At 46.1% G+C, this 14,856-nt stretch overlaps 1 protein-coding gene across 20 annotated transcripts in view; it reads left to right on the top strand.

Moving 5' to 3' along the window:
• DENND1A (DENN domain containing 1A) overlaps positions 1-14,856 on the top strand; it is a 501,269-nt gene that overhangs the window by 313,256 nt on the left and 173,157 nt on the right. For all 20 annotated transcript variants that reach the window (XM_054509412.2, XM_064579581.1, XM_045883119.3 and 17 more), the window contains one exon: positions 10,768-10,869. In XM_054509412.2, the coding sequence (XP_054365387.1) occupies positions 10,768-10,869 (102 nt within the window). The remainder of the gene's footprint in view (positions 1-10,767; positions 10,870-14,856) is intronic.

Here is a 14,856-nt window from a genome sequence, read left to right as displayed (position 1 = left end):
ACGGTTATTTTAAAGGAAAAGTTACAGAGATACATGAAACAGTTGGAAACATAACTAAACAAGTTTTTTTTTTTGTGGGCCCAGTCATATATGGTCCACTGTGCTTGGCGCCTGGGACTTCGAGAAGGCAACTCGCCGTGGGGCAGGAGTAATCAGGAAGGTTTTATAGAAGAACACGGCCTTGTGGGATGGAGGTAATCGTGGTGACCTAGGCCTGGGCCATCTTCATATCTCGCCAAGTGCTCCAGTGCTTCATCTCTCCTTTGTGCTTTACCACAGACCTTCCTCATCTTCTTGTTTGTCACACATGAGGAAGCAGAGTCTCCAGCATGTGGAGCGTGCCTCAGTTGGAGGCAAAACACCACCAGCACAAGGGCGGACTTGGATAGCGAGCTGCCAGGAGAGCTGGCAGAACGAGGCTCTCGAGGAGGCCGTATAGTTGGCCGTGTAGCTGGCCCTCCAGGAAACACAGGCCCTACTTAAGCTTTCATCTTCTCGACAGTCCTGAAGGTCTCGCTTCTCACAGAGAAGGCAACTGACACCCAAGAAGGTAAAGTGCCTTGCCTGTAGCTACCTGGCCTAGTGAGTGAAAGAGCCAGGACACCAGCCTTGGGACTTTCTGACCTTGAGCCCTGGATCATCCAGTGGAGGGAATCGAGCAAGTTCCGTGTAAATGGAGATGTTCTCTTCCACCGTACATTCCTGTGCCTTTTCTTAGGCCGGTTGGTTAGAGTTTACCCCACTGCTCCCTATCCATGCCCTCCCTGTAAGGAGGCCGAACAAGGGCTTCTTTAGTTCAGAGATCACGTTTCATTCTCTGGCTGGCTGTCGTTACAACCTAGCTTAAAGTTGGCGTGAATGACCGGCTGACACATGACTGACTGAATGGGTGAATGAATGAAGGAATGTCCAATAGATGGACTGTCAGGAAAGGAAAAATAGCCCATTGGAGAAATAACTCTGTGCTGACCTGGGTTGAAAATCCCTGGACTTGTTAATGAGAGTCAGTGCTTATTACCTTGTGAGGAGTGGATTTGGCCTGACCTGTGAGGGGCTTGCACCACTTCCCTCCCTTGTCAAGCTTCTGTTTCTGTTTAAAGCACACTGGGAAATTCCAGTGGTGTTTTCAGGGGTCCTCTGAACTGTCGGGCTTAGATTTTTAATTTTGCGGAGCAGGAAGAAGCAAATCAGTGACTCCTGGCTCCAAAGAAAAACCACTACGTTTATCAACTGCTTGGCAGCTTGGTGACCTCTGGGGCCTGAGGAAGGGAAAGAAAATGTCACTCTTCCCTCTGCGTGTATCCAAGATTTCAGGAGGGAATAGAGTTTAGAATACCTGAAGATTTGCCTTTCCTCTTCTTGTCCTTTCCACTTTTCCTCTTATTTCTCTTTCCTTTCTTCCTAGGAGGCCACCAGCTCCCATGCTGTTCTTTGTTATGTGCTCATATATATGCGCATGCATTTGAGCACATTTTATATGTGCCGTATAGTGGAAAGAACATTGGCACGTGGAACCCAGATTCAAATCCTTTCTCTCACAGACACCGATTGTAAGAACATGGGCAGACTATTTAATCTCTTTAGCCTCAGTTTCTTCATCCGTCAAATGGGTGTGATGTTCTGTAGAAAATCCTCTCCCCTGGGAATTTTAATGGGGTCTGGGCCAACCATCAAGCTTCTGAAGGGCTTCTTTCTTTTGGTATGTGTTTAACAAACATCTGTTAAATTACAGTTGCTCAATATGTTTGTTGATTGAAACAACGTGTCAGAACAATTAATAAGATGCATTGGGTGATTGGGTCTTGGTGTTCAACTGGCTTCAGTGTGTAGCTCCACCGTTTCTAAACCAGAGGACTTTGGACAAGCTGTTTTACCTCCCTGATCTTCAATTTCCTCTCTCCGCAGGAGTGTCTTGGGGATTACATTATATGGTATTTGTAAAGGGTTGGGTGTGGGAGGAACACACAGGCTAGTAGCCATCACGTTGTTGTAAGAGTCTGTAAGATGATGGATGCAGAGCACGTACCCCCGTCCCTGGTCCTTGCGGTGGTTGGCTTGTCAGGAGTAGAATTAGCCTAAGAGGGGACTGCATGAACCCAGCAGCAGTCGTTTAGCATAAAATTTGGATTAACATACTATGAAGATGTAAGAGCCATATTCTCCATCTTTCAAAATTAAAGCAGCTGCTGAGAAGTCAGACTTAAGGGAGACCTAATGTGGGGAGCCATATCAGTTTGCCTCTCTCACAGAGGGACAGAGATTAGATTTACTTTGAGCCGAAGAAAAGCATTTTGTGGGTGTGATAATGCTCTGATTTGGGAACATGCTACGTCCTCTTGAAACAAGGTGTCCTTGCTGGAAGTCGGTCTGGACCTGTCCCCTTTCCTTGATCATCTAGTTGCTGGTCTCAAAGGTGCTGCCTCAGCCACGGGAGAGGAGACTAGGCTTTCAGGCCTCAGGGGTCACTCCAGCAGGGAGAAGGCCTGCCTGTGGTCAAGGCCAGTGCCCTGGGCAGATGGGAGGGAACATGGCCACGTAGGTGCCAAGTAAATATTTCTACTTTTTTTTCTCATTACGTACTCTTTTCACAACACTATGTGTAGTAAGTGGCAATGGCCCCATTATATAGACGAGGAACCTGCGGTTCAACTAAATTTAAATAACTTGCCCTGGGTCCTATGAGTAAGAATTAAAGAAGATGAAACCCAAAGCCCAGTCCATCTGATTCACGCTCCTTCTACTTGGTCCTGCTGCTCCCCCAAACCTAGCTGACACAGGACTGCAAGGGTCTCTCAGAAGGTACCCAGGTAATGTTGCTGTTTTGATCTTCACTGGAGAGGCACAGGACAGATTGAAGAAATAACATGTCCCCTGGAGGTGTCTGCCTTGGCAGGTAGATTTTCTGACAGTGAAATACATTCCCGAGTGAATCCTTTTTATCAAAATAATTACTCTTACATTGTTTTTCATAATAGTAGTAATAAATGCCCAGTGTTTATTATATAGCAAACGTTGTCCTAAGTACTTACACATATTTTAACTCATTTAATCACCGTAACAATCCAGTGAAGTCCATGCTCTTTACTGTTTGTATACCTACTGTTGAAGTATGAGATTTCTAGGGCGAAGTACACTCATCTTAAGTGCACAGCAAGATTAGTCATCCATGTGACCACCACCAGATCAAGAAACAAAATATTAACAGTCCCCCAGAAGCCCCTCTTGTGTCTGCTTATAATCATTTGCCCTCTGACCTAAAGAAAACCATTATCCCGGGGGTCAGTACTGTTTTAATCTCATCGAACAGATGAGGAAACTGAGGCACGGGGAGGTTAAAGGGTTTGCACAAGGCAGCACATTTGTAACTGGCAGAGTTGGGAATTCAGACTTGGGCAGTCTGGCTCCAGAGAATGTGCTCCTATCCCTGAGACATAGCTGGGAAAAGAACACTAGATTGCTGGTGGTTTCAGTTTTAATAGCACAAAATCATCATAGTGGAGTCATAACAGCTTCTACCTTTGGTCTGAAAATCAGTTTAAATTCTTACAGTCTTGGAACTGCAATCCATTTTAGTGGCATAACTTTCAAGTTGCAAGGATAGAAACTCACTTCCCTTTATTGCTCACTTACTGCAATCAGGTACCATGTTAAATTCTTTCCACACATTCTGTCACTTAACCCTCACAACCCAGCTGTGCAGTAGGTAGTATTATCCCCATTTTATAGATAAGAAAACTGAGGCTCAGAAGTAAAGAGCTTGCTGGAGGTTACACAGCCACAGAGGCAAGGCTTGAATCTGGCTGTCTCATTCCAGAGCTCACAGTTTTAACCACCATGTTAACTCCTATCTTACTTTCTGTGTCAACTGTGAATTAATTCTACACTAATTAATCATGATAATTTCACATGATTATTATCATTGCCATCATTATTCTTATTCCCATTACACTTCCTTGAGCAAACTCTATTTTGCTTACTTTGGGCTTCCGTTGTCCATTTGGGTTTACACTGACATCTGCTTCCGGGCCTGCCTCCCAACAGAGTGGAGCCAGCCACGATATCCCATTCATTCTCTGGTTAATAAGCATTTGCCCCATGTCAGGCACCGTGCTGGGCACTGGAGAGGGAGAGACAAATATGCCCCAGCTCTGCCCTGATGATGGTACTTCTGGAAGGACAAGAGAAAAGATGTACTGCATGCTGGCTCATTTACTTCATGCACGCTGCCTCACTGACCCCTATCCTAGGTAGGGAGCCGAATGCTCAGCTGAGGAAGCCAATGTGGAGCTGGGCCTCTGCTCCTCAAGATCTAGGACCAGCTTTCAGCTTTCCTCCACATCTAGCTCCCAGCCTCCTCAGCCAGGGGAGCATCACATGCTTCTGACTGCTATTTGAATCCCCTAGATTACACTGCGAGTGCAAACCCTTGCTTTTCACCTTATGGGCTGGTTCTGAGTCCTACATTTTGTCACTAGCTGCCCAGTCCCCTCCCTGGACAGGCAGGATCACTCCCATGGCGGGGGGGGGGGGGGGGAGGTTGGTGTGGTTTGAACTAGTGTCCCTGTTTTATATGTTAGGGAAGGAAACCCATTGTTTTCATATGACCAGTTTTAGAAAGTAAGGCTCAATAAAGTCTTGGTTTACAGGGGAAACACCAAAGGTAGAGTGATTCTCAAATAGACTCCACTTTTGTGTAGGGAAGTATATCAGGGGCATCTCTAGGGGCATTGGATTTTTATATTTATCCTAAGAAGGCATGAGCAGAAAAGCAAAGTTAAAAAAAAAAAAAAAAATCCTGGGCTAGATAAAAGAAAGGAAAGAAGCAGGGAGCCAAACTCAGTTGCAAATCGATTTTTTACCAACTATTGTGATTTTATTTCATGTTCTGGACGTAGTACTAATGTGTTTATCAACTTCATTGGGATACAATTTATGTACAAACCATCCATTTAAAGCATACAATTTAATGAATTGTGATCGTTTCATACATTCATGAAACCACCGCCACCACAATATATAGAATATTCCCACCACCCTCAAAGGATTGTTCTTTTTAATTTAACAAAATAAAGCTCACTTATCTTGAGCTTCTCATGTGCCAGGCACCACTGTACTACTTTAAAAATGTTAACCCATTTAATCCTCATCACAAGCCTGTGAAGGAGGGACTGTTGTCATCCCCAGAGTACAGAGGACAACACTGGGGCACAGAGGTGGAATGAAATGCCCAAGTTTGCACAGCTGGTGAGTGTTATAACTCACGGACTGGCTCCAGATCCTGTGCTCTTCACCTCTCAGCTCTGCTGCCTCTCATTCATTCATTCATTCATTCATTCATTCATTCATTCATTCAGGAATTGCCTACTGTGGGCCAGGTGTTGGGATAGGAACTGACAGTACAGAGATAGGTCTTTTTACCCCCAAGAAACCCACAGACTAGGGGAGGAACCGAATACCTCTATAAATAACTCTAGGTTGGTGTGTTATTCTGGTTGTGGGAATGACCTCAGGGGAGCACAGGGAAAGGCAAACTTGAGACCCTCTGAAGTGAGGTTGGCCAGGCTCAGCCAAGTTCTTAGGAATTATTGAAGGAAAGGGGACAGGCTGACAAGAGAGCCACTGTTTGCTGAATGCCTGTTAAGATGTCCTGGGAATCGGGCTGACTCCTTTACATACGCTTGCTTATCTAACCCTCACAGCAACTCTCTAAGGGGGTACTGTCTTGATCCCCATTTCATAGATGAAGACCTGGAGGATTTAGGGAGGTGAGTGAGTTGCCTTAAGGCAGCCCTCAAGGTAGAGGTGCGATCCATAGGTGAAGCCTGTATTAGAGCCCATAACCTCTCAGCTGCACTGACCACCTCCCGAACGACGATGTTTCTTTCCCTGTCCTGAAAGGCTGGGGTCAGGCTAAGTCTGTCTGTGACAAAGCATGAAGAGAAAGACATTTCTGATTAACAATATTTATGGGAAGATGCCATTTTTGTGTGTTTCTCTGTGCAAGAAATGCCATTTGGAAAGTCGGTGTGCATGTCAGTATTTTTTTTTTTTTTTTTTCATTCTGAGAAAAAGCCTGTGGAGTCTGGTGGGGGGAGGGTTTGCAGCTGGCAGGAGCTTTGGCATATGTTGTAACTAAAAAGAGAGGGAATGTGTTGGTGGGACAAGCTACCGGAGAGCTGTCTCGGTGTGCCGCGGTACTAGTAAGTGTTTTAATTGGGTAGGGTTTTTGGAGGACTATTTTGACATCTGCTCGTGTCTTTGCTGATTTTTCTTCACTTAGAGTAGGAAACACAAGCTGTGGATAAAATGACTTTAAAATAATTGGAAGTAAAGATATCTCCCTCAAAGTCGAATTTGAGAGGGACACTTTTTAAGAAGTGGAAAGTAAATTCCACTTCTAGGAATCCATCCTAAAGCACAAGGCTTTATGCCTACAAGTTTCACGACAATATTATATATAAAAATCTCTGAAAAACTGGAAATAACAGCCAACAGGAGGGGGTTGGTTGTGTTTTGTTTCCGTGAAATGGAACATTTTGTGGCAATTAGTAGTGGTCTTTATAAAGTTTTTAATGAAATGGAGCATTCGTATGTTGTAATAATGAGAAAATCAGAAAGAAATATTAAGAATTGTTTTAACTATATTTTTTAAAGGAGGGATCGGGGTGAAGGGTTATGGAAGGAGACATCAAAACATTATCTCCAAATGGAGGGATGAGGGTAACTATAATTTCCTTCTTTGAACTTTTTTGTCCATCCCTTTTTTTTTCTTTTTTAGATTTTATTTATTTGACAGAGACAGTGAGAGGGGGATCACAACCGGGGAGTAGGAGAGGGAGAAGCAGGCCCCCCGCCGAGCAGGGAGCCCGACGCGGGGCTCGATCCCAGGACCCTAGGACCATGACCCGAGCCAAAGGCAGATGCTCAACAACTGAGCCACCCAGACACCCCCCCTTTTTTTTATTTTTAACAGGCGTATGTGATTTTTATGATATAAAAGGCGAGTGTTATTTTGTGTCAGAGAAAGCTGGCCCCGGAGTGTTCCTATAGCTTCATGCCCTACAGGTACTTGTTCTGAGGTCTGAGCAGTTGGATTTGGGTTGTCTTCAGAAATAGTTAGGCTTTTGAGTCAGAGTGGGTTCAGAAGTCAGCTCTGCTGCTCACTAGTGGTGTGATTTGGGGCATTTTCTTTGACCTCTCCAAGCCTCATTTTCTCATCCCTCCCATGGAGATGGTCCTATCTTCTCTTACCGTGGTTGGAATTAAGTGAGCTGGCAGCCAGTCATGGTCCAGCTTCCTCCTCTACCAGCACTTCTCACTGACACCCCCCCCAGTTTGAAGGTTTTTGTGGGATTAGGTTTTTGTTTGGTGGGGGGCAGGTGGGGGAGAGTGGTTGGCCTTTTTCTTCATTGCTCTTGTTTCCTAGAGCCTTTCAGGGATAAGGCACCATCCGGCCGAGCTGGCCTCTGATTCTCTCCTTGGGAACACTGAGCTTCAGGAAGGCCCTTGAGTCTACGCCAGCCCCTTTGGAAGAGGCCTTGCTGCCGGGAGGGCAGCATTGTCCTATAAGAGGAAGCTCTGCCGACCCAGCTCCTGCCTGGAGCCTGGGGCTTGGGCATTTTGGTTACTAAGGGGACCCTGGCCTGCTAAGTCAGAAAAAAGGGCCAGGTTTTTTCCTCTTCTTCAGCCTGCTGCCATTGTTGAAAAAGTAAACACTCCACACAGCTTAGCCGGCAAGCCCTCCAGCCAGGAGTGGGAAGAAATCAAAAGCCTGTTCCAGCCCAGGCCATGGAGAGCCCACAAGGGCTGGTCTGTGCTGTTGGGGCCTCACTGGGAATACAGGAACAACGCCTGATTCTGGTCCAGAATCAACATCCCTCTTGCTGGGCCTTTCAGCCTCTGAAGCTTCTCTGCAGTGGCCAAGCCCCCTGCCCCCTTCTGTCTGGGGCCATTTAGAAGGTCAGATGAGGCAGAATAGGCAACTCTGGGGTGCAGTGACCGTCCGGGCCTGGAGTCCCTTGCTGAGTTACGGAGTTCCTTGCGGCCCCTTCTCCAGTTCCATTTCTGGTGTCTCGGCTTTTGAGGTGACAGCCCCTTAGCTGCTAAGAAGGGGCCAGCAGGTTTTCGTCCTTAGGCAGTTGGCACTTCAGCTTTCAGACTTGCCAGGGCTGATGTGTGGATTGTAAGAGTAATAATCACAGCTACTGTTTATCCTGTGTGCCTAGCACTGTGTGCATAGGGGGGGTAAGGACAGTGGTCACAGTTATCTTACCAGTTTTACAGAAAAAGTAGCCAAATAGTAGCCGCATAACCTGCGGTAAGCCACTTCACCTCTCTGAGCCTGTTTCTCAGTCCTGGGGCAGGAATGGTGATACTTTGTCTCCAGCTAAATTGTCAAGTCCAAAAGGATCTGTGTGGGCTCTGACCGGTGAGAGGAGTGAAAAGGGTCGTCGTTGTAGAGGCTGTTGTGTAACTTCCTGCCAGCATACCGCTAGGTGTTTAATCTGCTGGACTGAAAAACGAGGCCGCAAAGGAGCCCTGGACAGTTCACCATGAGTCTTAATGTTCTCATCTGAAAAGTGGGGATTGTGCTTTGTGAAACACTAGTGATTTGTGTTATTCTCAAGGCTCTTGGCTGATAGCTTTTTACCCTGTAAACAAAGCAGTCAATTAATGTGAGTGTTGGGGTTTGGAGGGCAGAATAAACTTGTAAGGAGGCAGTTTTGTCCCTTCTCTGCGGTTCTCAGCCCATAGCGAATACTTAGGAAATGGTGAGTGGATTGAGAGGTTTGTGGGCTAGCCCCTGGTGGCTTGGAAGACTCAGTAGCAAAAGGAGTTTGAGGCTCCTAGGTGTGTTCAGTGGGAGGGACCCAGGATGCTGCCACCTGAGACCATTTTCAACGGTAGGAGGCTTCTAACCAGCTCAGCTCCACCCTCCTGCTGGGAGGAATCTCAAAATGTTTACTTAAGCACCATGTTCTGTCCTAGAGACTGCTGTTTGAGAGAATAAGCATCAGCCAGTATTACTAAGTGCTTACCAGGTGCCAGTCATTCTGGGTGCTGGTCATCATGCAGTGGTGAGCCAAACAGATGAGCCCCTAAAGGAGCCCACACCCCAGTAGAGGAAGGCAGGCAGGCAGAGGGGTGCTGGGGCTCAGGGACAAGGGCTCTGTGGAGGTCTCACTGAGGTGCCCTGTGACAGGGGGGCTGACGGTGTGGTGCCATGGGAACATAGCTGTGGAGGCGGCCCATGCGATTACCTCCGCCCCTTACCTCACCTCTCTGAGCCTCCTTTTTCTCCAGGTACATACAATGAGGGTAATAACATGCACTTTGCAGAGTTTGGTAAGAGTTAAATGAGATAAAGTATAAAACACCAGTAGGCTTCTAGTTTATATTATATTATTATATATTCTGTATTATAATTGTCCATTTCTAGGTTGTTAGCAGACTCTGGCTTTAGCAGCCATAGATGGTCCAGCCCCAACACTAGGCTATGCAGTTCTCTTGGATGAATTAGGAAAAGGCATCTCCTTCCTCCCACCGCCACCACCCCTGACCTAGGCATGCGGCTTAGCAGATTTCAGCCCCAGCTGGCTGGCTGGGCGTCCTTGGGCAGTGCACATCTGCATGGTCATATGCAGTGCCTCAGAGGGCAGCTAATAGATTGATCCCTTACAGATGTAAGGTGGCCATATGTCCCACTGTAAATCTTTTGCCCTGGCATATTATGTTGTCCTTCACACCCACAAATATTCCAGTTTGGGAACTGGAAGGTCTTTCTAATGAACCAAGGCCAAGTGGGATAAAGACAGCAGTTCTGAAGTTCTAGACTCTAAGGGAATGAGCTTTGATATTTGAGAGAAGAGGGTTGAATGAGATTGGGAGTGGTGGGTGAGCAGGAGAAAAATGGAGGTGGATTCCAGTAGTGAGTGAATAGCATGATTAGAAATTAAAAACTCAGGCTACACATAATCTCATACTTCTACAGTCTATGGAGAGTTGCTCCCAGATGGGGGACTTTTCCTTTCTCTGTATTTACCTATCCCTTCCTCCCCGGGGCACAGACATGTGGACCCAGTAAGCACGTCTCCCTTACCCTCTCCATCACCAGCCAGTAGAATAATAGATGGCCAGAGCCTCTGAGCCTTGACTCACTAACTGGGTTTCTATGGAAAATGGGACCCAACTGAAAGTGTGACCTTCCTACTTAATGTTTAAGGGAAATGTTAAATGTTAACACTAGGCCATACACCATATTCCATACCCAAGTATGACAAGGTCCAAAAGAGAGATGGGCAAGTAGCTTTTGGTAAATGAAAGGGGATGGGTTGAATGTGGGTGTCATAGGGCCTAGCTGTACATCAAGAGTTCCTGGGGGCCAGAGCTTTAGACTGCAGCTTCTACTGTTTTAAAAAAAAAAAAAAAAGAAAAGAAAATACAAGAAAAAAATAATGTTGGAGTGTAAAGATCTCTCTTCCTAGCTGTGTGACCTGAGCATGTTAACTTAGTCAGCTTCATCTCTGTGAAACCCTTTCCACTCCTGGGACTTGGGGATGACTATAAAGCTTATAGAGTTTTTGTGACAGTTAAAAGGACTCAGAAAATGTGAACCACCTAGCATTGGGCCTGCCACAAAATGAGCCTTTGTCAAAGCCTTTGTCACTGTTCTTCCTTATGCCCCTTCCCCAGAGAGGGCCAGTGGAAGTATCTGTGGCCTCATGGTGCTTCAATGATTTTTTTCTCTTGGAAATTTTTTATTTGCAGAAAGTCAGAAACATGGCCCTAGATGATGTCGTGATCCTCAACGTGGACACCAACACCCTGGAAACTCCCTTTGATGACCTCCAGAGCCTCCCAAATGATGTGGTGGGTAATGAACTCTTGAGGTCTGACTCCTGTGAGTTGGGGGAGGGGACGTGGATGTGATTTCAGAGAAGGGGAAGGAGGGGAGACTGCTGTGGTTGTTTCTATCTCTGCTGTCTCTGCCCCCTTTGTCTCAGTGGAGAAAGTTGGAGGGTGGTTCATTTCTTTAGTCTTGCTTCGCTCTGATAACTTGCATCTGGAGGGCTGTGAAGCAATCCCCGGGTCTCCTCAGTTCCTCTTTCTGTGGGAGCCGGGGAGTCTGGGGGTCTTGCTGTCCCTCTCCAGCACATTGCACTGGGCAACCCCACTGAAGGGGGACCAGAGGGCTTTCCATGTGAGCGACATGGGGCACTTCAAGTCTACATTTCTCTCCTGGACCATCATCAAGCAGCCGTTTTTCCATGTAGCAGGGTATCTGCTGACAGTGCTCTGTGGTTCCATGTCCCATAAATCTTGGTTACCTTAGGTCTAACCAGATAGCGAGCTCACTTTAGCAAAAGCAACTGGCTGCCACATTTGCCACGCTAACACATGACCACACGCTAGTCTCAATGTTACTACTCGGGTGGCCTCATGGGCAGCTGTTTGAAGTAGACCCAGTCTCCCCCTTGTCCATGTGAATGAGGAGGTTTGGGACTCCCTGGGAAATATGGTTTTGATATTTCTGGTTTGACCTGCATGGCTCTGTCTGCTAGAAGATCTGTAAAGTTATTCTGGCTTCCAGACTGAAAGGAGTAGATGTTCCTGGCCACGTGTGCTGACATGGAATTGGGTTTGTGTCGCTAGGTTTATGTCATGGGAGGGGCTCCATTATTGCGAGGAGTCCCGACGGCCCCTTGGAGTTAGCTATCTGGAAGAGATTGCTGTTTGTTGATGAATGGCTTACAACATGGTTTCAAACTCCTCCACTCTTAACTCAGTATAAGATTTGGGGGAGTCATTTGTGCAATATAAAGATATTCCATTCATAGCCTAATTAAACAATGGCTGCCACTAACTGACTTCCTCCGAGCTGAGCACTGTGCTAAGAGCTCATTATTGGCCTCTCATTTCCTCTTCACACTGCTCTGAGGAAAGTATTTTCCTTATTCCCACTTTACTCACCAAGCTAGAAAGAGAAGGAGCCAGGAGGCAAACCCAACTCCCTCACTCCTGAGAGCCATGGGGCCCCCATTGCCTCTCTAGGGCCTGCTGCATTCAGGGATTGCATTCAGTTAGCATCATAGCCCAATGGAGGAGGTGTTCTCTCTCCTTTTCACAGGGGAAAAGAGCCTCAGAGAGCACATGCCTTGCCATAGGTCATATGGCTGGCTGTGGCAGAACTGAGATTCAACACCCCCAAAGCCCCACGCTGCCTCCTCTCCTTATATACTGCCCCCCTTCTACAGCAGAGAGATGGCAGAAGTAGGAAAAATGAAAGCAACAGACACTGTTAGATTTGCTCTTCCTGTCTAGACGGGGTATGGGCCTGGGATCTTAGGTCCTCCTGACCATAGTTTGAGTTCTGTTGGTCCAAAGAATATGTGGTTTCCACCCTGGTTCCCTTTCAGTGGAAGAGCTTTTCCTTTAAGCCATGGGTGCCAGAGGTATGGACCTTGCAGCTCCTGAGTGAATATGGTAAGTGAGCCTAGGAATGGCCAGGAGCCCTGGGACGGCCCAGAGTGAGTGACTGGTGGTTAAGAAACCATGTAGTAGGATGGACTGGTCCCTCTGCAGTGCTCTGACCCAGTACTGGGCATTAAGCAGCAAAGATAAAGCAGATCTAGTCCTTTCTTTCAGAGAGGAAAGTAGGGGATAAAAGATACGTAAATTACATCTATATCACGATATAGCATAATAGGGGCCACAAGGGAAATAGGAATCAGGCACAGAAGGGCCCGGGGGGATGAGAAAATTTGGGAGACAGGTAATAGAGGCTTCCTGAAGGTGGAACATTCCAAGATTGTTTGTTTGTTTGTTTAGAGAGGGAGCACACATCTGAGCATGTGTGTACGAGATTGTACACAAGTGGGTGGGGAAGGAGCAGAGAAGAGGGAGAGAGAATTTTAAGCAGGCTGCATACGCAGCACGGAGCCTGATGTGGGGCTCAGTCTCACTACCCTGAGATCCTGACCTGAGCCGAAATCAAGTCGGATGCTTAACCGACCGAGCCACCCAGGTGTCCCCCCCTCAAGATGCCTTTTAAATGATCAGTGAAGTGGTCTCAGGGAACCAAAGGAATGTGAGCAAGTTATTTTTTGTCTCTGAGCTCAGTCTCCCATCTTGGAACGAGGAGTATGGGCCCTGTAGTTAGGATTGCTGTAGCAAATAAATGAGATGGTTACGTTCCTCAAATGCTTGGGACACTGCTCACACATTGTCAGTGTTCAATAAAAGGTACCTGCATTTGTTTTTCACAAAATTATTGTTAGTAGTTACAGCCAGAGTTAGAGGACAGTTGGTTCCTTAACAGTCCTCAGCCTACATGAAAAGGTCCTCTTCGTTTGCAAATTGGTTTGTGGCAGGGTTGAGAGTGTTCTACAATGATGTTCCAGCACGCGGCTCTAGACCCATTAAAGATTCCAAAGATATAGTAATGGAGAGGGAAGGTGGTCTGTAAGGTATTTGTGTTTCAGTGGAACGCACAGATATGATTCTAAAAGGCTATGTGAACTATCAAATCCTTGAGAGAAGAAATCACATTCTGTGCTTCTCTGTGTCCCCTCCATTCAGCACAGGTCCAGGTACTTTTAGGGTACCAGCATATCCACAGTTGACCTCACAATTTCCCCTTTTGTCAGAGCGGCCTGTTTACAGCATCTGACAAATTCTGCTTCTTAAACTATTTGTCAAATCCTCTTCCCCATCTCTCCCTACACCACCTAATCCAAGCTCTTATTTCTCTCCTGCACTATTATCAGCAGCCTCCGAACTTGGTCTTCAGAATCCAGCCCTTCCTCCTCTTGCACCAGAGCGACCTTTCCAAAAATAAATCTAACTATATTTCCCTCTTAAAACCACTCCATCAATGAATATAATTAAAAAACTAAAAAAACAAAACAAAACTTTGAAAGATAAAATATCCTCCCCGAACTTCCCAGTGCCTATAGCTTAGAGGCAAATTCCTTTTTTTGGCTTTGAAATCAGAGAGACCTGGCTTCTTCACTTACTAGCCATGTGATCTCGGTCAAAATTCCTTAAGCTCTCTGAGCCTTTGTTTCCTCATAGGTTGTTGTGGGAATTGAATGTAATGTATATAATATATGTAAAACATATATCCTATGTGTATGATAGATGGTAGTGGTAATGATTTATGGGTGCAAATGATGATGATCATGGTGGCATTCAGGGTCCTCCTTCAGGTTCTGACCCTCCTGTGTTTTCCCATAGCTTTAACTCACTCCCCTCCCAGCTCTAAACCCTTTATTATAGGTATTTGGAACTGTTAACTAGTTCTCCAAACCTCACAAGTTATTTTATAACTTCAAACTTTGCATACAGAGTTTCTTCTCCTGCCCGCCCCCCCCCCCCCCCAATGGCCCATCTCACCTGTCAGTCTCTTACTCATTCTTCAAGACTAAATGTGAGGCTATAAAAACCTTTCCCGGGGCACCTGGCTGGCTCAGTCAGTAGAGCAGGCGACTCTTAATCTCAGGGTCGTGAGTTCAAGCCTCAGGGTGGGTGTGGAGCCTACTTAAAAAAAAAAAAAAAAGTAAATAAATAAATAGTAAAAACCTTCCCTGACCTCTCCAAGTAATTTGACTGTATCTTTCTCTATATCTTCAGAGCTCCTTGTATTGATTGTGTTAATTATACTTGTCACCCAGCAATATCATTTATTACATATTTCTGGCTTTACCTTTTAAAATTGTCAGTTCTGTGAGGGCAGGAATTAAGTTTTATTCATCTTTGTTTCACAGAGATGTAGCAGCAACTGAATAGATAGATGGAAGGGTGGATGGGACATATGGATTGGGTTATTTTGGTAGATGAAATCTTGCAAAACATGGC

This window comes from Mirounga angustirostris, unplaced genomic scaffold, assembly GCF_029215605.1.
Source record: "Mirounga angustirostris isolate CCGP_5_RB_7025 unplaced genomic scaffold, mMirAng1.0.hap1 SCAF_15, whole genome shotgun sequence".
NCBI lineage: Eukaryota > Metazoa > Chordata > Mammalia > Carnivora > Phocidae > Mirounga > Mirounga angustirostris.
The sequence above is the reverse complement of the archived record's forward strand: the minus strand, read 5'-3'. Positions and strand labels throughout refer to the sequence as shown.